This window comes from Dermacentor andersoni, chromosome 8, assembly GCF_023375885.2.
Source record: "Dermacentor andersoni chromosome 8, qqDerAnde1_hic_scaffold, whole genome shotgun sequence".
Lineage (NCBI taxonomy): Eukaryota > Metazoa > Arthropoda > Arachnida > Ixodida > Ixodidae > Dermacentor > Dermacentor andersoni.
The window spans coordinates 133,167,630-133,192,865 of record NC_092821.1 but is presented as its reverse complement, the minus strand read 5'-3'; the positions used below and the strand labels follow the sequence as shown (position 1 = coordinate 133,192,865).

Genomic DNA, 25,236 nt, shown 5'->3' with positions numbered 1-25,236 from the left:
CCCTTCTTTTGCTCGTTGGAAGATTTGCGGCAGTCGCCATCTTTTCCCTGAGGCTTGGTGCAAGTTCACACAAAAGAGTCGTGTTTTCTCGAAAACCATGGGTCGAAAGAAAAAGAAGCCAGCAAAGCCGTGGTGTTGGTATCCTTTGAACGTTTTCTAGCACTATTTCGTGCCTTGAACGTCGATTCCCGATCACCCGCAGCGCCTGCGCGGTCTTGTGCGCTAGCACCTGCGTTCCCGCTAAGCGTGACAAAAATTAAATGGACCCCCGAAAGCACGCCCCACTGTTAGCTCGTTTGCTAACGGTGCATTGTCCTTTAAAAGCAGCACCAGGTGTTCGCCATCTGCGGCTAGTGATGAGCTGTACGAACTCGTTTAGATTTCGTTTTGCATGGGAAAGCGGCGTACTGTATCTTGCGTCACTCGCGCAATCTCGCACTTGGTGGGCCGTGCGATAATGGTTTATCACATCCCGTTTAGCGGGCCCTAGACCTTTGCGAAGGATCTGTGTTTCTCAGCATGCGTTGGGCTGCACGTTTTACGGAATCGGACATGCTGCCTGCGTTTATAGAGTCTGGAACGCTGGAAGAAAAACCAAATTCTTTGCTTATTCGCTCTTTATAACCCTCTCTCACGCTCAGCGAACCTGAAATACTGGTTTACAAAAAAATACACTCGCACCCTCTTTGCCTAGATTTGTAGAACCTTTAGTTTCTGTAGCCACCTGTCAGTTTGCGTGTATTATCAGGGGTCTCAGATTTCAAGTCTTCGAATCTGCTGTTGCCGATCTATTTGTAATGTTGTGTTTTAATTTTGTAACGAAAGAAGTGACCAGAACGGATCAGGCCCCTTCCCCCCCCTCCCTTCTTTTTTTACCTGAGAGTTTATTTATGCCGATAAAAAAAAACGACGGCTCCACAGTCCGCATCAAAAGTCTGACTCGCTTATGGCGTAAGTTTTAATAAACCCAGTGTTCACATTTTGCAAGTTGCAAGCCTTGTGTTACGGCGTCCAGGCAGCCCGAGTACAGCTATGGATGGCATAAACCTCCTCACGCGCCAATTCTGTCCAGTAAAAATTCAGTTTTACTATGTTTCCTGCATCTTCAGAATAAAAAAAAAAGTGCACAACTGTTGTATGGATTTAAAATTTTCAGTTCTTGAGTGAGTTTTGTCACATTTACAGAATGTGGACACCGTGCAAGAACTCTGTACAGGAACATCAACTATATCAGAACATCAACTACATGTTTCGCAGGGTGTTTTGTCAAGTTTACTCCACCCGAGAGCTATCTGCAGGAATATCAGATATGAGAACATGAACTGTTAAATGATTTTCATACTTAGAAAGGAGCGAACCCACCACATGACGACGTACTGACATGAGAGCAAGCACCCAAATGTCGACTCATTCCAACTCACTTTACTAAAACACTTCAAACATTATGTGAACCTGTAAGCACAGGTCCAATCGGAAGTATTTCAAAATGTATGCGGCATCTTTTGCATATCAATATTTTCATTAGTGCTTTTGCATTTGGTGTGTAATCTTGGAGAGCACAATTGTGCACAGAACGCCGGAGAGGAGTACTGACATTGTATTTTCCACTCTTCATTTGTGCGTTAATGAATGTCAGGGACCTCTAAACCACAGAACACAAAAACAAATTTTGGGAAGCGTTACAACTGTCTAGATAGTTTAATGAATACATGAGTGTATAAGCACGACAGAACGAGGATGTAGAAAGAAACAGATACACAGAGACAGCGCTTTGCTTTAACGAGTAGCTTTTTGATAGCCAGTTCTGGTTTTGTTTCCCAGGAGGTGTCTGTTGCGTCGTCACGTGCAGTATATGGTCACGTAGTAGGATAACTCCATTTTTCAGTACCCGCTCCAGCTCGCTTGATCGCCTCCTGTGCTGCTACTCGCCATGAAGCCCTATGTAGCAGCATAGGTGGCAAACAGGTGAGCTAGAGCAAGTGACAGAATGTTGACGTCCTGCTCCCACTTGACTACCTACTATGTTGTGACGTCACGAGACCGTCACCTTCAGGGAAACAAGACCAAAACTGGTTTGTGGAAAAGCCATTATAGTAAATTGTACATGGTGGCTCCGAGGCTTGCAACTGACTTTTTTTTTTTTCTTCTAGTGTTCAGAGGTTCTAGGACCTTTATTTAACGCTGAAAAAAAAGTGAGAGTGCAAAAATGCCTCGACAGTACTCCATGAAGAGGAGAAATCAGTCGAGCTATGAATTGTGAGAAGGGCTTGAGGATTTTGTTGTTCCTTGACTGGACTACTTTAGGTACTGCAACCGGGAGTTTGACGACGAGAAGATCCTGATACAGCACCAAAAGGCCAAGCACTTCAAATGCCACATTTGCCACAAGAAGCTCTACACTGGTCCCGGGCTGGCCATTCACTGCATGCAGGTGAGGACGACGTTTGAGGATGACGTTTGAGGAAGCAGAAATTATCGAAAAGTTATTGCCACACTGGTAGACCTGCTGGCATATGGGGATAATTATTGGTTAAATGGACAGTAAAGAAAAATACACGAAATCAGCTTTGCTTGGTAAAGTATTCTTTGAAAGCTCCATTCCGTTAATTTCACTGTAATGGTTCGTTATAAGAAGAGGAAAGAAAGGTCGGGAGTTTCAATTTTGAAAATTTTGCACCGAAACCTCAGCAACAATGTCGGTGTGACGTCACAGATTTGAATGCTTTCTTTTTTCGTATTTGGGTTGTCGTTGTTCAGTAAAAGTTCTGTAAATTTGCCAAGTTCAGTCTTTGTCTCCTTTAGGACAAAATGTAGTCTATTTTACAGATAAACAAATAACTAGGCCCTAGTAAGCCTTGTCAGTGATCATGACATTATGGTAAGCTGGTGCACGATGTTCAAGGTGGTGGCAACACCCTTGCATCATTTAAGTTTCTTTTTTAGCTCATTGTGCCTACTCTTATGGTAACAGTGGCTTTTTTTTTCTTTTTTCTTGCGAAAATTTTGTGCTCTGCACCCACTGGCGGCAAGTTTTTTCATCCACTCTCAATTATCTTTAATTTCTCAGTTTCTACATTTCAATTATTAGATCTACAACTTGTTTCCCCCATGCTTTCTTTGGCTTCATTATCTGCTGGCTTCGTTATCCTTTTTCTTTTTTTGGCATGATAAATTAATAACTGAGTGCAAATCATTCACCCTTTAATGCTATGCCACTTGAGGCTGCTGTGTCATTGCGCTGCCTCCGAAACTGGCATGCGTTAAAAACCATATTAGGATCCTTGCAAGGACATATTGCGCTCTGGTGCCAGGGTACACCGTATCCGGGATGGGCTCGGTTTATTTGGCCATACAGCCGTCTTTGGAAAAGGGGAACCGAAAAGCCTCCACTTCAATTATGTCTTGGAGGTGTCTGACAGGTTTTTTAAATATAACGGGCTGAAGTCCACTCGGCTGCAATTCCACAAGTCCTGCATGGCAGCTCATGGTTTTTTAGAGGGACACCAAATGAAAACGTCAAGTCAAGCTAGATTGATAGACTATTCATCTCGTAGTCTGTGTGTCGTGGCTTTCTGTGTGCCAGTAGCTGAATTTGTTGCATAGGAAACGGTCGCCGAAGGTTCCACTCCTGCTACTCAATTCCAACTGCCCGCACCAAACCGAACGAATTGACGTCTCCATGGGTCCTCACTTTATGCCGCTATCTGATAATCGGCCAGTGCTGACATCTAAAAGAGAGGTACCATAGTTCACGACAGGTGGCGCCACTGTGATTTTTCATATTCATTTTCTCTCTTTGTTCTCGCTGCAAATGATTTAATAATATGGAAGTTTAATCTTTCAGTATTGCTCAACCTATTTGTCTTCGGTGTATTCTCAAACGAAAGTTGTCTTTGGCTGACCCAGGTGCTCAAGATTAATTTCGTGCCCTCCACTATGTCTCATGTCAATAACTCACAGTGTCAGTTTGGAATGTTAAACCTTAATTAGTATTTATTTACATATTTGTCATGGGTTCCTATTCTAAGTATTATTATTGATGACCTTTAAAAGATGGACAAGTGAAACATTCTTCTCAAGAGTAAAATAAAATGGTGCCAAGAGAGAACAGACAGAACACAAGCATTTACTACTTGCAACTAAAAAAACACTGAGAGACCCTTGCTTTGCTGAACACTCAGGCAAGCATAGACCAAGTGTCTTCTTCTAGTTTAGTCCTTTTTCTTTTTTTTTTTTTTTTTTTTTCTGCCATAACCCAGGACACATGTAACAAGTGAAAGATACCGAAGCCGCCATGCAAGCTGCAACTGTCTTTCATTGAGTTCTCTATCCTTTCTTGCTGGTGCAGTTTTGTCCTTGGCATTATTTTATCCTTGACTAACTGTCTTGCACTTCTACATTTTTGGAGTAATATATCCTGTCAGGACTTACGGGTGGGACTTACACGAACACACACACATAGGATAATGCATGGATGGCAGGAGAAACTTATGGAAAATTTCCTCCTGTAACACACATGAGTGGATTACACATCTTATAGCTAACACATCTTGTTTCATATGCATTGTGTTATGTATTTTATAGGTAATTTTTCAAATTGCTTCCTAACTGCTTCTAAAACCTGTTTCAGGGAATTGAAAATGTGGACCGTTGCCATTCTTCTCAGTGAGTGTGGCTTTCAGCTAGATTAAGTGCGCATTCACACTGGCGATTGACAGAGGTTGTGCGACCGTCCGCGACTTGCGGCTCAAAGCGGCCAATCTTCACACCAGCAGGTGCAACCTGCCCACTATCGCATCGAAATGTCTCATGATTGATGCCGTTCACGTCTAATCGCATCGCCATCCACACGTAAAATAAGCGTCACCATGTAGAAACGTGCATCCTGCTCCTGTCCCACTGATTTGTTCAGAGGGTTTGCGACCAGTTTTGCGGCTGAAAAATCAAGCAGTGAGCAACTGACCAGGAAAAGTCGCTTTTTGACTGTTCGCGGCCAGTTGCTTTCCGACCAACTCAGTCGCACGACCTCTGCAAGTCATCAGTGTGATTGAGCCCTAAGGCCAAAGCTTTTTTATCTTTTTTCCCCCCTCATCGTGCCTCAGCTTCTAAGATCTGAATGCCTGCTGCATGCTGGGCAATGCCTTGCCTCTGCCTCAATTCAGCATGATATAACCCACGCAATGCTTTGTAATAGAGTGCTGTCACTGAATGAGCATTTGAAGCATATCAGTGTTCTGAAACTATGTTGTTACCCGTAAATACTAGTTGTAGCAATTCTTATCGAGATAAGTGGAATAATTAGAGTTGGGCAGTTCACTTATCGCATAGAGCATTGCTTATCCGATAGAGCTGCTAATTGGTAGTCTACTTGAGTATCAGAATGGAAGAACTTGAAGACAGGAAACAGAACTAAGGGCTGCAAATTAAATTAAATGTACTAATGAGATTGGGAGATTAGTAGGCATCATAGGGAGCTGGCTGATGCAGGACAGATAACCAAAGATAACTGGGAGAAGCCTTCATCTTGCAATGGACATAAGGGAGGATGATACCAATTCATGTTTGCTCTTCACCAGTTTTGCAGTCGTGTGTGACGTTATCCTGAGCTATGGAGTGAGAATGTTTCTTCAAGCTTTAACATCGGGACCAAACTCTGATTTCGCTATTCATATACACGTAAAGTGCGGAAATGTTCACCCTAGACAACTGCTGAACCAGTTCAAATGGAATGTTTTGTATATAAGAAAGCTTGGTCTTACTGCAAGTAGGAAGCAGAACTTTCACTTACAGCCTCAAATTGTTTACAAAAACTACAGAGGATTTGAAGATGAAAAAAATATTGACAATGAAATTTACAGATCTGTTAACTCTGCACCAATAACAGATATTGTAGCTCTGTAAACTGCATCTGCTAGAGCATCTAAAGCAGACCAGTATGTTATAAAAGTTTACAGCATAATTGAAATTGTTGCATTGTTTATAAGAGTTTTGTGAAAAGTCCTACTCACAAATTAGTGATATACTTCAGAGCGGTGCATAAGCATCACTTTTGTCCATTTTTGGTATCTGAGTAAAAGCAGCCTACAGAAGCATTGTTGGTTTTTTATTGCAGAGTTGTAAAGTTGATGTTTAAGTGTTTCTGTAGTTTCCGGCTTTCAAAAATGAAAAAGAAGTTACACATAGAAAATCTTAAAAAAAGAAACCTTTCAAATTGCAAGAAACCTAATCACATTCAATGCAGTGAGTGCCAAACAATACAAATTTGTCATTCGCATAAGACAAACGCATGTGTATATAAGACAAACGCATGTGTATTGAGAGCACAAGAGGCAGGGCCAGGCCGTGCCGCCATGCTTGGGACCTTGATACTAGCAGCACCATTTTTTGCGTCATGAAGTGATGATGCCTTTGTTTGGCTGATGCATTCTCGTGTTGTCTTTTTGTTTCACAGAGAAAGCCTGAAAAGCTTTTAAATGGCACGTAAGCAGATGACGCGTGTACCTGGTGGTTTGCAGATATGACTTAAATCCCACCAGCGTGTCGCCTTCGAGATTTTGAGCCCCCCCTGGTGCCGCCTAAAATTCGGTCATGTTGAAGAGCCATGCTCCTTCTCAGCGTTCCGGGTGTTGTGCATCCTTCCCAATGAGCAGTGATGGCACCATTCCTTCATCGTCACATTGGGTATTCCTCGTGTTGAGGTGCCACAAGTTTACGTTGGACAGGTGTTTCCCAGTGAAAATATTTCCAGCTTCATCATGAGCTTTCTACTTGCAAATGGTCGCCAAGAAGACCTTGAAAGCTTTCATCGAAACCAATTCCCACAATGCATGGGTTTCTTTTTTTTTTTTTTTGCATGGCATCAAGAACAGATTTTTGCAAGCTTTCTGTGACGCATTCACTTGCATTTCAAGCAAAAATCTGTGAAGAGGCTGCGGCACACGTATGCTGTATAAAACTAGCCATATTGTGTGGTCCCTTATTTCCTCGCAGTTTGCCATCGTCGACAGGAAGACGAGCAGACTGACCCGTCTGTATGGCTGCACTCGTTGCACAACTTGTACAGTGCACTGCTGGCCTTCGGGGCCAAAAAACATAGTGCATCACGTATTGTAAACTACATCAAGATGTACTACAAGCAGTGTGATAACATGAGCTCCATGTGCTATGGTTTTAATGTATGAGAAGAACGTTGCAGTTAAAAAAAGCCATTTTACTGCAAAAGACTTGGAGTAGCTCATTTCTACGAGCGCACTACTTCTGTAGCCTCTGCAATAGGTCTCTTTGATTCACCTGAACCACCTGAACCAGTTCACAGAGTGCTTCATCCTGCCATTGGTTTCACCGATGAAGGAATGGTGTCATCTGAACCATGCCGTTTGTTCCAGAAGATGCGGGGCAGGGTCACGGTTTTTCTGTACCCTCCCTACCGACAGTGGCATCATGGTGCAACTATGACGCAGCGTGCAGATGCAAGCACTGTTAAAATCTCGCCTACGTGTGTCCGGCTGTGTCTGTGCAACATAGGGTGCGTTTACGCCTCGAAAGCCACCCATGGCTGCGATTCGAGACCTGTCAAAATTACACGAACAGTGCGATTTAGGGCCACGAGATGTAACGCCTGCACCACATCTGCACCTCGTCATTCATGCCGAGTGTCATGTTGTGCCTGCACTGCAACAGTTGGGCTTCACACTCTTAATTTCTCGTGCACCGCCGTGAACTGGTTCACGACGGTGTGAGCGATTCGAAGCGACCTTACGCTACCTGCTAAGTGTGAAACTAAGCACGATAGCTTGACGGCTTCCATTGACTATTGCCGGAGCGACGACTGTGAACAGGGGAGCTTCTTTCTCTGCACTGTCGGCAGGTGCACAAGGAGACCATCGACAAGGTTCCCAATGCTTTGCCCAACAAGAACAGCGTGGACATTGAGATCTACGGCATGGAGGGGATCCCAGAGGAAGACCTGAGGGAGCACGAGCGCCAGAAGCAGGACCGAGGGGGAGGATCGGGTGATGAGCAGGATGATGACAGGCCCACCAAGCAGCCTCCACCCCAGGTGAGTTGGCCTACCGTACGTGGCCCCCTTTCTTTTCATCCTTTTTTTTTTTTTACTTTGGCAACCTTAAATGAAGATTTAGCAGTTACTGCTTCTTAGTTTTTGTTATTATTATTATTATTATTATTATTATTATTATTATTATTATTGCGCTAGCAAATATAGGGACACTCCAGAGGATTTTTTGTTGTGGCTGTTGCTATGATGCGGCACATCCTATAGCGTGCTGCATGCAGTCAGTGTGAGGGAAAGCATGCGAGGGTGAGCAGAGAAGGATGGTGGCTTAATGCAAGCCGGACTTTTTGTATGCATAGTATTGGAGGTCACATGATCTAGCATGCACAGAGGGTGGGGGGTCACAGGTGAGCGTGCATACCCTCTTCTAGCCTGGCTATGGCTGTGTGCGAGTGTCCACATGGCTGAGCACATACGCGGTGCATCCCACCGTGGAGATAATCGGCAGCGGGTGAAAAGCCTGGGCGAGCCCAGATGGCTGGTGGCTTCATGTGCGCTGTCTTCTCACGTGATTAGTGCTGGAGGTCACATACTCTCAAGTTTTTTGGAGCCGTGTTGAGGCAAGAGGCAACACAGTGTTCATTCCCCGCTGCTGGCGCCCTTCGTCACGCCAGTGTTGTGACAGTGTCAAATGAGAGCTGTTCGTGTTTGCCTATGCATGTATGACACCGTGCTTGCTAATTTAGTTAGTAACTGTATGCTTATTGCAATTTATAAGGTCAATAAAGCTATGAACCTTAGTTCATGTAGTTCTCTAACGCTTTGCTATCGCAATCAGTGTTTTCCCTTTCGAGTGAATCTGCAAGTATTTTAAATTTCACAGCAACATTTTTCTTCTTGGTCAGCATCACTCACTGAAGCACTTGGCATTATTTAGATCTTTTTTTTACCCTTCTTCTTTCTAATTGCTGAAAGGCAGTGTAACCAATTCTCAGCTCTGCAGCTTCCCTAGTGGTGAGGTGATTATACAGAGGCAATTTTTTATCCTTCCTGAACATTTTTTAACCCTTACTCCGATTGCTACAATGCAGTGTAACCAGTTATCAGCTCTGCAGCTTCTCTAGTGGCAAGGGGACTATACGGTGATGATTTTTCATCCCCCCTGGACATCTCCTTTTAACCCCTAGCCTCCTGTATATGAGTGCGGCATGCACACACATTTTGCACGCCCTCCACTGTGGACAAGCTGGGGCCGCCCACAGCAAAAAGTCCCGATTTCTCTTAGCAATGACGGTCTGAGGAAGTCCATGTGTCTATTTCTCTCTTTTATGCACAGAGGGTGCTACAATACAATTACAAATTGCTAGAAACATTTTTAACATTACCGACAAGGAAAATGGTGTCTCCGTCGTGCGGAGAAGCCAACTTTCTCCTATACTTAATGTATGTGCATGTATTCTCCAGTAAAAAAAAAATTGTTTGAATGCAACTCTAGTAGTTATTTAATGTGCCGTTTCCATAGACCACTACATAGAAAACAACAGTTTCAGAATGTTTCTTTTTCCCCCAGGAATAATTAGGGAGGTAAAGGCATAGAGTTTCATGCAATTACTAGAGGGAACAGTGGTGCTAGAGTCTACGGGAGGTGCAAGCATGGCCGTTCAGCCAGCATGGAAATTATGAGTGGATTTGCCTAAGCTTCATCCTTATGACTTTATAAGTGGCTTCGTGACTTTGCAAAGTGATCATTTTTGAAGAAAGTACTGCATTAGACATTATTAAATAAACGTTGATAAAATTGTACGATGGCAGGATTACAACTCGGGACCTCTAGCACAAAAGCCCGTTATTGAAATCATTACGCCATGGACACATGGACAAGTAGAACTGCTGCAATTATGCATGCTTGCAGAGTCTTATTTCCTTGTGCATTACAAAAAAGTATAAATTGATTTGAAAGTTAGTCCAATTAAGGCCTAAATAAGGCCTAATAAACGAAGACACAAGTATGACTGAAGTTCCAAGCGCCAAGATCAAATCAAATTAATCTTTATTTCGCATTCATTTGAATGAATGCGAAATCAGGCAAATCCATCGTTTCCGTGGTGGCTGAACAATCGCATCACTAGAGTTCCCTCCAGTCTTTGTAGGAATCTATGAGTAAAGGGTTAAACAATACTGACTAAAAAGTGCAATCCATTGAAATCTGAGGGAATACAAAGCAGTGATAATAAGCACAGTACGTTCTAGTGACGTTTTGTTCATGTTTTATGTGTGGTGTTTGCTTTAGTGAGGGAGTAAGGTTTTGAGAGAGTTGTTGCTGGTTTCTGCTCCACTATACCTGATTCCCCTTTCCCTCGTGTGTTTTCCTTGCAGGCCTCGAGTTCCCAGCAGTCCGTGATGCAGGCACAGCAGGCGGCAGCCCTCGCGGCAGCCCAGCTCAACCCAGCCCTGGCGGGCACGGTGGCAGCACCCATGGGCATGCCAGGGGTCATGCCCGGTCACCTTGGACCCATGCACCCGGCTGTCATGGGTGGCATGCCTGGCATGCCCCCCTTCGGAGCACCACCGGGCATGCCTCCTGGCATGCCCCATCCGATGGCTGGTGCACCGCACCCAATGGCGCACCACCCCATGGCACCCATGGGTGAGTGATTCTGCACTCCCGAGAGAGAAAACTTTATCAAAAACAAGTTCGCTTACCTATATGCTCGGTGCTAAACATTGACGGATGCATGCTTCAGTGCTAGGCCAATGAAGTCTCCAACTAACCTTTGTTTGTAAGTATGGTTACGGCAGTCAGCCACTCGCGGGAAGGGATGAGCGCACGGGATGAGAGGTTGGTTAACGAGGGATGGCATTGCCAGAGATGTTCGGTGTGGTAGGATAGTTGTCATAGGGATGACAGTTAGAGGAGGGTGTGTCTGTGAAGTAGACCTCCAAGGAGGTGTTCGCACGCGTGAGTAGGTGTTTGTCTAAACGTGACAGAGATGCTCACTAAGCTTGTGCTCCCGAGATTCAGTTTGCCCTGGGTAAACTGCAGCATGTTTGTAAAGCAAGGGGTACGACAAAGCTTAGTTTAGGCTGAAAGAGGAGGCGGCACTTTTCAGAGTCTTTTTCGTCTGCTGTGTTAAATAGTAAACTTATTTGATTGCATGCTGATGAGGCAGCTAGGTGCTGATGGGCCATGATAAAGTGAGTCTGGGGGGAATTTTCCAAACCCATCTGAAGCAGGTTGCTGACAGCAATATCTAATGCTTCGAAAGCTGTGGAGATGGAGCAGCTGGTATCCATTTGGTGTTATGGATAAGCTAAAAAAGCTATGGAGTTGCACCATATCTTGAAATTCTTATGATGCAGTCAATGTCCAATCTTTTGGACCCCATAGGGACAGTGAGAACGTCTGTAAAATCGGGTGGTCCAAAGCATTGCGTGCCTTTGCCCTCAAGGGCTTATATCGCCAGTCTTGTCTGAAATAGCTTTAAAGGGCTTCCAGTACAATTATTAGGCGTCTCAGTGCTCGTACTGTAACAGGAGACAGTGGGTGCATGTGTGTATATTAAGGAACGCATTTTGTGTCATGTGGCAGTAATCTTGGTAATCTATGTAATGTAATCTTATAAAGCAACCTTTGTAATCTTTGTATCCTTCGCCACAATGCATTGCGTATTCTTGACTGTGCAACACTGCTTTATTGCGGTGAAGGTGACTTTTTCGGAAACCGGCATTATGCAACGCTTTAGACCCTTGCTGTGCTTTGCGCACTTTGATGCCATCAGCAAGGACGACGAAAGCGGAGTCCGTGGCATGTTCTACATTGACAAATCCTTTAAATGATAAATACGGCACCAAACAGCAGGAAGCTTGACAGCAAACATTGAAGGAGCTAGGCTTAACAGCAGAGCAAAACTACTACGGCTGCTGGCGAATCAGTGTGTGAGATAATCAAAATGATAGCAGTAGTAGCTTCAAACAATCCTGTCGAGGACCTGCAGTCACGGAAAAAATTGTGAGAAGTTGGACAGTGAAGGGTTTTATAGTCTGAAATTTCAGATGTCCTTGCACATTGGCTCTATGGGGGTACATCGCACTGCAGCGAAGATGTCAGAGTTATCAGGCACGTCTGCAATATTGGGCATACAAAAAATGTTGTTGACTGTAATACAGAAGCGGATTATGTTTGAAAAGTCGATGACTTATTATTCAGTCAGTAAATGAAGCTACAACTTTTCTTTCTTTTTCTATTCTAGGAATGCCACCGTTCATGGCACATGGGTAAGTTGTCGTTTTGGTACCTTTATGGCATGCATTTTCTTTTGTCGTACCCTTACGATTCGTTCGCGTAATCACGTGAGTGGCATGCACCGTTGCTCTGGCTTCTTGTGCTCACTGTGCAAGCAGTTACTGTAGATGAGCGCATGCCTCCATCCTTGCTTGCTCGTGGAGTCTGTGCGAGTCTTGTACAGGCCCCCGCACTGCTGTCTACAGATCGTTTGGCCAGCCTATTGTGGAGCAGAGATAGCGGTGGTTCCACCACCTGTTTATTGCCTGTGTATAACCCACACCCCTCATTACAATCTGGAAAGAAAAGAAAAAAATCCACGTTTCTAACTCGAGGAAATAACTTCGTACAACAACGCTCGCACCTTTTCAAGAACAGTCTCCATTCGTCAGTGCACGACTAGTCTGTGTTGTATCGTCGACCAGCGACTCGCAGGGCAAGGTCTAGTACACGTACGCACATACCCGAGTAAGTGAACGGGGGTGGGCATTGCAGTAGCTTTATTAGTAATGCATGTTATGCGGAAGATGTAGATTCGGCTACCACCTGTGCCAAGTTGTCTTTTCGTCCCGTTCGTTTTGCCTACAATATTTCGCGATTTTAAGAAATTTATTTTCCCTTGCTTTTCCTGGCTTCATTGCTGGCTTCCTGTGATGTTGAAGCCATCTCTAGAATCTAGAACTTGGCATCTAGAACGAAGTAGTTTTTGCATGGCGAGCGTAGTTCTGTCTGCATCGTACTACTCGGGTGCCGTGAACAGCTGTGTGCATGACTGTGCTGTTCAACCCAACGACACCAACGTCAGGCTCCACGCCGTTCGCTCCTCCAGGGGCATGCCGGGCGCTCCCATGCCCATGATGGGCGGACTCATGCCACCACAGCCGGCACCGCCAGCCCAGCCGCCTGTCACTCAAGCACCGCCCAAGCCACTCTTCCCAGCGGCACAGGTGAGTGAGAGATTGAACCAGGGGCATTGAAACGCTCCTGTAGGAAGCAAAAGCAGTTTCGCAGAATTCTGCAAAGAGCTCAGCACACATTCGTGTGATGTGCTGTCTACCTCCAATCTCTTTGGTTCCTATCAGATGCCATTTTTTTTATACGGCTGTGTTTTCTTGGTCATGATCACCATTCCTTCCTTTTTTTTCTTCATATTTACTTCTCGCACAAACAACCTTCTGTGTTTGAAAAATTTAGGATGTGCCTGATCTCCACCCATTCTTTCTTTCTTCTTTCCCTGCATGCACATGTTTATCTTATGTTAAGAGGAAAAGTGCACAGCCTCACCCGTCCGTTCTCTCTTGTTGCCAGGCTGTTGCCACGGCGACCACCACGCCCACAAAGCCTACCTTCCCTGCTTACAGTACATCCTCGCCCAGCAGCACCACTGCATCATCCACACCGACATCCACGTCAGGTGAGAGGAGCAAACTGCTTGGTGTATGCACCGAGCAAGATTGGGGTGTGCATCCTTCAAAGGATTTAAAGCTGGTAGCGAGGAGAATAGGTGGTGTCCAAATCCACGCGCCAGTGACGGTGTCCTCTGGATAACAGATGCTTATCTCAAAGGTTATATTTTGGCCAGCTTCATGCAGCGGTTTTGGTTGAGGGAGTGGGAAACACAGGGGAAATTAACTGTTCTTTAATTGCAATGTGGAAGTAATGAAGGGAAATGAAAGTGTACAGACAAGACATTGTGCCACAAGTGAGCACCAAGTCCGCATCTTCCACATTACGCGTGCAGTGCTGTGCTAATTGAACTATGGCGGCAACGTGATTTGGTGTAGCAGGTGCTCTTAATAAAGATACCTTATAGTGATTGCATGTGTGATGGGCATCACATGTGAAGCTGTGTTGCTGCAGAGCCTGCGTCCAGCACGCCTCCGACCAGCAAGGCGGTGGTCTCCGCGCCACCTGACATCAAGAAGCCGGCTCTTGTCGTCCCTGCTGGTGCTTCCAGCAAGATCATCCATCCGGAAGAAGACATCTCCCTGGTGGGTTGTCTGCCTTTGTTCGTTGAAACATACGAGGGTTGTTCGTAAAATAAGGTTCCCAATAATTTTTCGCAATGAAAGACATGGTTATTGGCATTGAATAACACATTTTTGGAAAGCTTGGACTTTCCCCTATTTTTCGACATAATTGCCGTAGAGCTCAATGTGTGTTTGCATGCGGTGTACCATCTTCTTTATGCCTGAATCGTAGAATTCTCCCGTGGTGCCGTAAAGTTTCTTGCCTTTTGTTTCTTTCGCACTTCTTTCTGCGACCGTACCAGCTACATGCGCGGAGAAATGTAACCTTGATTCGTGCTTGTGGGAATGCCACAGTCAAACATTCTGGGCGGTGTTGATTACAAGTGCTTGCAGTCTGGAATATCCGGTGTCCACTTTGAGCGAGGCAGTTGCGGTGTCCACAGCAAGGAATGTGACAAACAAACAAACAAAAAAGAAACATTACGCTTTATAAGCGACATGAAGCTTCGTCATTGTCAGCATTTTTTTCTCGGGGTCGGTATCTCTTTTGTGCGTGTCGCAAGAGAGGGTGCATGGTGGCGAAATCTATGGAAAATAGCAAGAGCATGGGCCAAGACCTAACAGCGTCATTTTTGTGAATAGCTCATGCAATGACAACTGATAAGCTGGTGGGTTGATGAGCGAGATGGTTAATTTTGGGTGTTTTACCATAACGACCTTTCAGAGTAACGAACAGCTTGCTGCACTGCCCTGATGTTCGTTATATCTATATTTCACTGTAGAGGGCGCCACTTTTCCAGACGTTGATTATAGCTTTACGGGATGTGGTTGAAGTGATGACAAGAAAACGTCTGATAATACCAGGAGAGAAGCAAGGTAGGAAAAACGTACAAGATGGAGCACAAACTTTCAACCTTTCATAATTTGAGCTTTCAAAGGGGCTTCTTTCGGAATCCTTTTGTGGTGTAGACCTGACTTTTTTTAAAGTACCTTCGCGTCAATTTTGTACCTTCTTGTAAGTCATACGATATAATGTCAACTTCTTTTTCAACTCCCTTTGGAGTCCTTCTGGTTTCAAGTCCACTCCCTTTGTGATTTCTGTAAAGTGTCTTGGTGCAGATTTAACTAATTTTGCAACTCTTCTGGAGAATTAGTGTCAAGTCTTTTTTGTGACTACTTTTGAACTCTCCTGGTGGGGCAGAATTGATGTGATTGCCTATATATTTGGTAACTGACCTTTTGGGAGGAGAACAGTGTTGGAAGTCTGCACGCAGCCCTGTCTGTCTTTTCGTTGCCTCCAGCCTCACTTTTTTTGCACACGAAGACAAGTTCAATGGGGACCATCTAACTAACCTGCGATAAAAATAAAAGAGAATCTGACAGCAATTTTCTTTTGGTATTTGTCAATTCTGCTCGTGAAGTTGCATGCAAAAGCAAAGGTGTGTGAATGTGTTTGTGTTCTGGGAAGGTCGCACTATTGCTGTGTGCCATTGGCTGCCATGCATTTTAGAATGTCTAGAGGAAGGGTGTTGTGGAAATACAGGATACTGTGGATCGGAGTTGTGCTTTTGACTCGCCATGGTTGCTTAGTGGCTATGGTGTTGGGCTGCTAAGCACGAGGTCCCGGGATTGAATGCCGGCCCTGGCGGCCACATTTCGATGGGGGCGAAATGCGAAAACACCTGTGGTACTTAGAGATTTAGGTGCACGTTAAAGAACTCCAGGTGGTCTATAAGTTTCCGGAGTCCCCCACTACGGCGTGCCTCATAATCAGAAAGTGGTTTTGGCACCTAAAACCCCACAACTTAAGAGTTGCGCTTTTCTCAATGTCTGCTCTGCTTGTTGAGTGCAGGAGGAACGGCGGATGAGGCTTCCCCAGTATCAGTCAGCCGAGGCGAACCAAGCTGCTTCCAAGCCTGCCGCGCCTCCTTCGGGTGCCCCTCCTCCAACGGTCAATGGAGCCCTCCGACCACCGGTGCCCATGCCCCCTGGTGAGAGAGCCCTGCTGCTAATAATGTGTGCTTGAGCGCACTAGTTCAGGCGACATCAGCAGATCAATAAAGCTTGCAGTGGGACCAGTTGGTTCTAGCTTCTGCAGTGGCCCGGTGACTACGGGGTTTTGCTGCTGAAAAGGTTGTGGGTGTGGTTCCCAGCTGAGGTGGCCACATTCTGCCAGGAGGGATGGACAGCTTAGAGGCTTGTGCCCCTATCTTTTTGTGCTTGCCAAGGAACCTTGGGCAGTCAGAACTCAACTTGAGCCCCCCACAATAAGCATACATTTTACATCTAACGTCTTTGTTTGAACCCTTCAAACTCTTAAATTAGCACAGCTGATATTGTGACAGGCAGGTTGATGCTTGGTTGGCATCAGTTTAGTGTTTTTTGGTGAGCAGGATTAGCGCTGAGCTCTCCATGGGAACACAGACAGGCTTTCTTGAAAAGGGTGGTGCGAATGAACCTGCTTCGGGCTGGTGATGTGCTGTCCTTGTCACGTCGCTGGATACACCTGTCTTCTTTGCCCTCATTGCCATACAGTAAAACCTTGTTAAACCGTACCCGCTTAAACAGTAGTTTCGTTTTAAAAGTAGTAAAGTCAAATCCCCGACTCAGCGGCCATTGAACATAATGTGTTTTGTATCCGCATAAACCGTACCAGCTTATTGCGTACACATGGTTAAAACATAGCGTTTCAACTTTTCGTCGCGTAAACACTACGGTGCATCGTCTCCATCAGGCGGCCCGGCAGAACAACAAGCTTCAGAGATCGGAACAACGGCCTCCAAGCGCCCTGTGCGTTTGCGCGTGAAGCCACATCAACCTCAACAACATTTCGACGCCGTGCCAGAGAATGTTATGGCGTCGTGCAAGCGAGGACTCGTGTCATTCCAAAGCTCGGATATAAAAGACGCCGGGTGCACAGCATAGAAGAAAAATTAGACATCGTCCGTGCTATCGAACGTGACATGAAGAAGTCGGCGCTGGCACGCGACAGGGATCTGCTGTTGACTACGGTGTGTGGCATTTGGAATGCGAAGTTGCTCGGCAGCGCTGCTGCGACCACGAAGACATGTCGGCTATGTGGTTCGACTTTTCGCCATCGTTGCCTCTGTTGCCAAGGTGTCGACTAGCGACAGTGATGAGGACGACAAGGAAAGCGACAGCATGGGCGATTCAGGCCCGACAGTGGCATAAGCTGCGCGTTACGTTAGCCTCATGAATGCAATCGTCGCGGCGAGAACAGGGGCGCGATAACGTAACTGTATTCCAAACGAAAAGTATTCAAAACTCTGGCACCCCGCAATGAAAAAGGCACCCCGGGACTTCTGCAGCACTATTGCACGCGTGCACGAAGAATAGGTAACGCCAACGAGGAATCTGCCATGCGAGTGTTTGCCGAGAAAGAGGGGGCTGGCTGAAAAGCTGGTAGGCAGCCTCAGTAAGTTTGAGGCCGCTGTCGTCATGCTAGGCCGCCGTGGCATCAAACGAAAATAACACTTTTGTCGCGCGATGTGAATAAATACTGCATGTTTTTTTCCCCTTTCATCGCACTCTCTCTGCGTTCCGTTTTCGACAGGTAAGTGGGCGATCTCATGCTGTTTCGTTTAAACAGTACTACCGTTTAGTACATACTTTTTCCGAGCTCCGGCCAACTACGGTTAAGCGAGGTTTCACTGTAGTGGTGACCATTGCGTTCTCACTTGTGTTTTGACGCAGTGCAGGTAGCATTCTTCGTTTGCCTTTTAGCAAAAGCAGAATTTGGTTGGCTAATTTGGGCCACTCATAGGGAAAGTTGGCAAGTCCTGCCTTTGCATTCCTCTGTGCCTTGTTTTCAGACTGAACCCTATGTTCATGAGACTTCATGGATAAGTGGGAGAAACACGTGTTAACTACCATATTTACTCGATTCTAACGCGCACCTGTTTGCTATGACCTAAAGAAAGAAAAGTCCTTTACAGTACTGTGCACCTCATTCTTAATACAGAAATACAGCTTTCTCTCATTTGGAAAAAACTCTTTTGGAAGCTTTCTCTCATTTGGAAAATTTACTCCCAATGCACTAAAGTTGCAATTAAAGAGTGTTGCAGTTTCGCGCGAAAAGCAAAGATTACGATAGCAAATTAGTAGACAGCTATAGAAAAGTAAGGATAAAAGTTTTATCGGCCATTAACTAAATTACCAAGCATGGTGTCACGAGCACACACAAGCATGAACACGTCTCACTCAATGACAGCGGAAACTCTTTAAACGCTGGAGTGAGGAAGTACGGCAGCAGGAGCGAGGGAGTTGACCTTTGTGCGGCCTCTCGCTTCGACGCGAACTAAGCGACGAGAACACAGTGCGGTGCACCTAGATGCGTAGACTCGTGTCTCCGACGCAGATCGCTTTTAAGATAGAGGCCGTGCGACTGCGCCATACGTAGCAGCAGCTAGTGTAGGATGCCTCTCCTGTTTACGCCAGTCCCACACACAAGTTTCAGGAACTCCGAACGCCCATGATGCTGTCCGATTTCCATTCGTCTCCACACACGTGATCGCTTTCCTTTTAATTGCAGCATCGTGATAAACTCTGCATGTCCTTGCAGTTGGCACTTCCATGCTGATAGAGCAAACGCAGAAAACGGGAAGGCGGATGGTGCACTAACCTAAGCCAAAGGAAGCATTGCCTAAGCACCCCTACTGCAGCACGTGGAGAAAGCTACGGCAGCTAAGTGCGAAGGCGGCGATTTTGAAATGTTGATGGCGATGTGATGACGCAGATTTAGGGTCGTACTCAATTCTAAAGTGCACGCTATATTCGAGTAAATACAGTATATCTGTTCCGTTATTCTAAAACACCTACGTTTTATGAAAGTCTGTGTTATTGAAAAGTGTTTCTGTTCTCTTGTCATGCAGGCATGGCCCCTGGCATCCCGCCCGGGGTGCCCCCAGTGCCATACCGCCATGCAGGGGCTCCGCCCATGCCGTTCCCTCCGCAGCCCGGTGTGACACCTCCCATGATGCCCCGGCCATTCTAGGCCCCTTTCGTCACACTCGTCATCATCATCTCTTGCTCTTGTTGACTCCACCGGAGCAGATAAGTGGTCAACGATGCTGTCTTCCCGGCTCTTCCCCCCCTCGACGCCCCTGCAGCACCCTTATGGCAGAGGGGGCGTGTTCGAAGAGAGGGGGGAGAGGCAGGGGTCCGCTCAACAAGGTTTGTTGCAGCGATTGCAACGGCGATGTCTCCTCACCTCCGACCAACTTCACGAAGCTCCTTTCACTGACACACGCCTTCTCTCTATCTCTCTCTTTCTCTTCTCCTCCCGTTTGAACTGTGCTCGCTGTCACATACCTTTGTTTTGTTTTTTTCTGGCCGTCGCCAACTGTCTGCGGGCACACACGACACAGTAAGTCTCGAAGCAGGCAAGTGTTTCATTGTCAGTTGAACACCATTTGCGCTTGCGATGTACTTGAAGGGAAAAACGGAGGGAAGCACACACAAACACACACACTGGGTGTGGTTGTGATCGAGAGAGACCGTGGCGTTCCTGCAAACGAGCTTGTGCCGACAAGGTAGGGTTCTCTCTGTCGCGCAAGGTAGGCGAAAAACAAATATAATATATCCATTCTGTGAAGTTTGTGCGTGTTGTACGTTGGACGCTGTGACTGCCGAAGTTGTGATCATCATCTAGAAGAAGACTCGTGCCCAAGGTTTGTGCAGGGAAGTCATCTTTTCTATGTCATTATGTGCGTACTGTGTGTACATTCATTTCTTTCTTTTTATTTGAGCTTCCGTCTCCCTGTGTCCTTCTCCCCGCAGTGTGTGAACGTCAGAAAGTGAGCGAAAAAAGGAAACCAAAGTTTTAATTTGGTCCTGTAATTTCCTTGCTTGTTGCTGTTTATTTTGTTCAGTTTTTTTCCGCTGTCATATGGGACGAGTGCATTTGAACCCCATGTTGAAGATGGTGCGTAGTAATAAATGACTCCGTTTTGACTCCCCTGGTGCTGCTTCTAATGCGTAAGTACATACACTTGCGTTTGGCACATTGCAGACCGCTTCAAGGCTGCCCATCTAAACAGCATTACGCAGACTCTTCAGTTTGGAAAAATATCTCAAAGCAGGGTGAACTAGTCCAGTAGTAGAGATAGCCATTGAAAAAGCTTTCCTTGTTGCTGTGCATTTTTGTTTGAGGAGGTTGCAAAACTGTTGCCAAGGTCCTTTGTAGTAGCTCCAGTGATGCAACATTATAAACTCTTGTTCGTTTTGACTGTTTCATCCAAGAAGGAAATACTACAGGTTATCATTAGACCAATAGTTTGCTGGTCTTGTTCTACATGCTATTGTTGCTGCTTCAGCTAGGTATCTGCTGCATGTGTACCAGCTGTGTTATACCAATTTTATAAAGGCAGGTTTATGTAATGACAGAAATTCTTGATTCAGCCCACAGAATGTGCGTGACGAGGTTCAGCGGCACCCTGCAGTCCCTCGACATTCTACTCCAGTGGTCGTGTCACGTTCCATCCATGAAAATACTCATTTTGGCATGTTACTGTTAAAACCGCCAGTGACTGCGGCAGCGAGAAAGGTGCAGTGAACCTAAAATGAGTGGGCAGACTTTGGGGACAGCGTGCAAGAACGGTTGCGTGCGAAGTTTGCCTGTATCAATTGGCTACAGCTTTGGGGAGCTTACATTACCAGTTAACTCTACTCCCAATTACAGCCTACCGTAGTTTCGCTGCGAATCTTTAATGCGGTCAATAGTGGGCAAACAAGGGATGTCTTAGTAGGGCTCTGTGCAGTGCATGGAAAGCTAGGGGTTGCATCAGCCAATCAGAATGGAGAATTGGAAGGGCTACTCCATTGCCCACCTTTGATTGCTCATCGCCGACTCTGTGGAAGTTAGCGAAAGTACTAGCATACAATGGCTGGCATTCACTTGACCATTAGTGAACAAAACCCCTAGCTTTCTCTGCACGGCACGGAGCGGGTGGAAGGGTGTACGAGGCGTTACGAAAGGGCTGGAGGAGAGGCAAGCCTTGAGGTGTCTGCAACTGTCCTGCACGGTTTGAGGGTGTCGAGAGTGTGCGGTTGGGGGGGGGGGGGGGGTGCGCCGTAGCTGAGTCACCGACGCGCGGTCTCTCTTGTCTGTCTCTCCTCCGTTGGCTCCCTTCCCCCTCCTCCGTGTAGGCTGGGAGAGAGAGGCCTACTGTGGGGGACCGCCGACCTCTTCCTCCTCCCACGCTGTTGAGTTGGTGAGCCCGCCGCCCCAGGAGGAGGCAAGTGTTTGTCTCTCTCTATGACAAATGGGGCCGTGCCACCTTTCACAGTGGCTCTCCTCAGTCTGGGAGCATTGCCGCTGTTGGACCCTCCCCCCTCCTGTTTGGAGGACGGGGGAGGGGGTCCCCAACCCCTCCCCTCTCGTGGGCTGTGGGGTTCGGCGAAAGGCGGCCCCCCCTCTTTTCATTGTTTTGTCTTTTGCATTTGAGTTAAGTTTGTAGTTAACTGAGGGGGGTGCCTTGCTTGACTCGCCACAGAATTTTTTTCTGCCTGGGCTTTTAAAAATGGGGGGGGGGGGAGGGGGAGACACTCTGTTGCTGAGATCGCCAAAGCACACTTTAGTGAAAATGCTTTGAGGTTGGGCCGATGCGATGTCTCGTAGCAAAGGCACACTTCATTGAAGATACTTCAAGGTTTGCTCCTGTAAAACCTATTGAACCTTGGCAAACTGTCCCATGATTGAATGTGGACTGAATTTTGAATGTTACACAAATACGATCAGACGATACCGGTGTGCGCAGTTTGTGCCATGTTAAGTCTCTGGTAAAAAGGCACCTTTATAACCCTGTACATAGCAATAATGGTATTGTACGTGGCCTTCAGCCTCGACCTTGTTTTCACCAAACACCTTTTTCAACCCCCTTTTCATAAGCACCAGCCTGCGATCATATGCCATTTCCACTGAACACACCTTTTCGGTCACCGCCCCTGGACTGAAGACTGGTCATTGCATTTTGGCAACATTCCATGGCACTTGTTTTATATTTTCATAATTGGGCGCTTTCCCAGTGGAAGGTTTCTCAAGCTATTCCTGGTCGTGGGAATGACTGAGGAGAATTATTGAGGACAACTGGCTGCCTTAGCCGAGGGAATATGCTGCACATAGTAGAGCTTGGGATCTGTGGTGTTGCAGGTGTAACGTGACCTGTTTAAGTGCGAAGGTTCCCCTAGTAAAAGATGCACGCCTGGTTCACTTAGGGAAACCTGGTACAGTGCAGGTCAGCCTTATTTGTGTACACGATGATGGGAGCAGCAATACCGTCAAAATATGCCAGTGTGCCAGGTTTAAGAGGAGTGCCTTTGCTTAGAGAACATCGTGAGGAAAGACTGTTAGCTTGAGGGACGACATGTTCCATGTTCGGACTCCTTTGTAAAATAAAAAAAATCACGGGATGCACTTGTTCCAAAATAGAGGCTTGAAATTATGTGGCGGGTCTTGGCTAATGATCGCTGTCTTTGTGGGCACTCTGGTGAAAAACGAAACCTTGTTAATAAGAAAAATGGTGTGGTCATTCCCGAGTGTATGCCAACAAGAGGCTTTTGTTTGGACCCTGTAGATGTAGCTCTCTATCCAGAGCTTGCCAGTTGCCGAATGAAGGCACCAATAGACCAATCTCGCAGCAGGTTCCGTAAACTACTGCTGTCAATCTTTATTGAGGTTAATGATTGCTAGACAGAGGAAAAATCCGTTTAATGGTGTCTTCCCCATTCACATTTTTTTTTGTCTTACACAACACAAAAATTGTCACACACGCCAAAACATTAATCAAGATAATCCCCTGGCTGAATGGCCAGAGTGGGGAGCCCTGGTACTGCACTCAAGGTTGTCTCCAAGAAAAGCCTAGCAGAAAAAAAGAAAAAATTAAACAACAGGGACTGCTACTTAAAAAAGTTGCACCATTTGGGGCTTACCTTGTCCCACAAGAGTAATCATCATCTTGCTTGCATTTTCTTTCTTAAAAACCGCACTCAGTACTTTCCTGTCGATAATGCTTTGTCACGCTGATAACACACATGCCATTCGTTATATGGAAGTACTGGGGGCACTGTGTTTAAAGAAAGGCGCGATATAGATGACAATTGTTGCGGGACAAGCCCCAAAGGGTGCAAACTTCTTTTCATGGACTGAGCATAGCATTGTGGTGCCCACAAACCCAAAGCATGTGACTGTGTGGCAATTGTGAGATCGGTCTATTGTAATACTTCAGAAACACTTTTTTTCTGCAGTTCTGGTATTTCAAAATTTCTGGGCCAGTGTGTTCCAGCTGTATTAGTGCCAACAATGTTAGCCGAAAGTTAAATCTATTTCTGTTGGAGATTTGTTTTTTCGCTAGGTTCGACATCTTGCGCTTAAAACTGGTCATCTGTCACCAGCCCGCCACCCTCCCTCTGCGTTCTTTACTTCTAGCACTATTTTTATTATCACACCTATTTCTGGCAGCACCTTTGGCATAACAAAAGCCTCCTGTTTCCTAGCCTTTCCCTTTTCGTCTTTTGTCACTGCCAAGATCTGTTGCAGTGTGCATGTTTCTGTGTGTGCCTATGCAACAACAGCCTTCCTTCAGTGGCGTCGAAACACGTGGCCACCATTATTGAAGAGATGCATCCACAAGACGGAGGCCGGAGTATCTGCGGTGTCGTCGTCTCAAGACTTGTCTTTATGCGGTCATGTGTGTTGCCGAGTGGCGCAAAGGCACGAGCCACTGCAACCTTGTGCCCCCACCGACTGTGTTTGCATGTTGTGTGTGCTAGGCGAGCTGTGGGGTGCCCGCGGGTTAGACGATGCACAGAAATGGCGACAATAAAAAATGGCTTCAGTTTTCCTTCTCGTGTGATGGTCTTCCTTCGTAGAGGGCGATGACGATGGAAGGACAGCAGTGAGACTGTGCTTGCAATGCCCGCAGCTTCTTCCTTTCATTGTCACCACTTCCCCATGGTGATGTGGCGAGCCATTGACAGTGCCGCCAGCGGTGCATCGGCTGGAACCTGTGGGGGAAGTTAGGCGAGTGAGCGGGTGTTCCACGCATTTTTCAGGTGCGACACATAACACGGAGGACAGGGTTCGTGTCCTCAATAACGTTTGGTAGTGTTCTTAAGCACACATTCATTGGCTAAATCAAGACGTGTGTCCCCCTCTCTGGTGTCATTTTCATGTGTATATTCTGGTGTCTGTTGAGTGCATAAACAGGATGACAGTTGCTCCTGCAACGCATCTTGCTAGGTGCGGCGTCATTTGAAGTGGAAATCAGTATCCCCGAAAGCGATCCACCAAGGATTCGGTGTTGGTATAGTTACCTGCCGTTGGCAGGTATAAGTTAGGGTGGTATCAACTAATTGGTTCATAGCTTGAAGTGAATTCTAACAGCTGCACTGCAGACAAGGGACAGAAGTGTGCAGGATTGTCCTTGTCCCCCTTTGCTGTAGAACTGTGCAAAACCACACCACGACATGTGTGCAGTGGTATTATGTGCAAGACAGAGCTGAACTCTATCTCAAGCCATTTCTGTCAGTTTTACGCGAAAAACCCATAGTTTTTCTTTCATTTATTTATTTTTCCATCAGCCACTTAGCTGTTTTCAATTGCAATTTCTTTTCAGCAGCCAAGTCAACTCAACTTGTTAACAAAACAGATATTTTCCAGACCGTAGTCTTGCAACTCTAGCTAGACCATTTCATGAAGGGACCAGTCCTTAATATGTTACTCATTTGTAAGACCTAGCAGTTGCAATTTTTTTTCAGCAGCCAAGTCAACTCAACTTGTTAACAAAACGCTGATATTTTCCAGACGGTAGTCTTGTAACTCTAGCTAGACCATACCATGAAGGGACCGGTCATTAACCTGCTGCTCATTTGTAAGACCTAGCAGTTCGCAGCACTCCAAAGGTGGACTCCGAAAAAGTGGCCAAAAAGAAAGAGGTGAAAATATAGAGGCT

At 46.1% G+C, this 25,236-nt stretch overlaps 2 protein-coding genes across 4 annotated transcripts in view; one reads left to right on the top strand and one right to left on the bottom strand.

The window, feature by feature from the left end:
• Positions 1-5: 5 nt before the first annotated feature.
• On the top strand, positions 6-24,126 carry LOC126525717 (uncharacterized). Of its 3 annotated transcripts, none has more exons than XM_050173634.3 (10): positions 6-138; positions 2,305-2,431; positions 7,868-8,074; positions 10,391-10,661; positions 12,265-12,289; positions 13,102-13,243; positions 13,605-13,710; positions 14,157-14,287; positions 16,119-16,257; positions 19,159-24,126. In XM_050173634.3, the coding sequence occupies exons 1-10, from the start codon at positions 98-100 to the stop codon at positions 19,278-19,280; spliced, it is 1,311 nt and encodes a 436-aa protein (XP_050029591.1). In that variant the 5' UTR covers positions 6-97; the 3' UTR covers positions 19,281-24,126. The 3 variants fall into 3 exon arrangements, with proteins under 3 accessions (XP_050029591.1, XP_050029592.1, XP_050029593.1); XM_050173635.3 differs by having other exon boundaries at positions 7-138; positions 7,868-8,059; XM_050173636.3 differs by having other exon boundaries at positions 7-138; positions 13,126-13,243.
• The window catches only part of LOC126525716 (retinoid-inducible serine carboxypeptidase-like), a 40,225-nt gene continuing 37,907 nt past the window's right edge, over positions 22,919-25,236 (bottom strand). Inside the window, exon 13 of the mRNA XM_050173633.3 lies at positions 22,919-24,289. Within this exon, the coding sequence (XP_050029590.1) occupies positions 24,224-24,289 (66 nt within the window). The 3' untranslated portion in view covers positions 22,919-24,223. The remainder of the gene's footprint in view (positions 24,290-25,236) is intronic.

Coding starts and splice junctions, on each gene's coding strand:
- LOC126525717 (XM_050173634.3), top strand. CDS start 98: ATGGGTCGAAAGAAAAAGAAGCCAGCAAAGCCGTGGTGTTG. Junction 8,075..10,390: donor CCCAGGTGAGTTGGCCTACC/GTACGTGGCCCC, acceptor TTTTCCTTGCAG/GCCTCGAGTTCCCAGCAGTC. Junction 10,662..12,264: donor CCACCCCATGGCACCCATGG/GTGAGTGATTCT, acceptor TTTCTATTCTAG/GAATGCCACCGTTCATGGCA.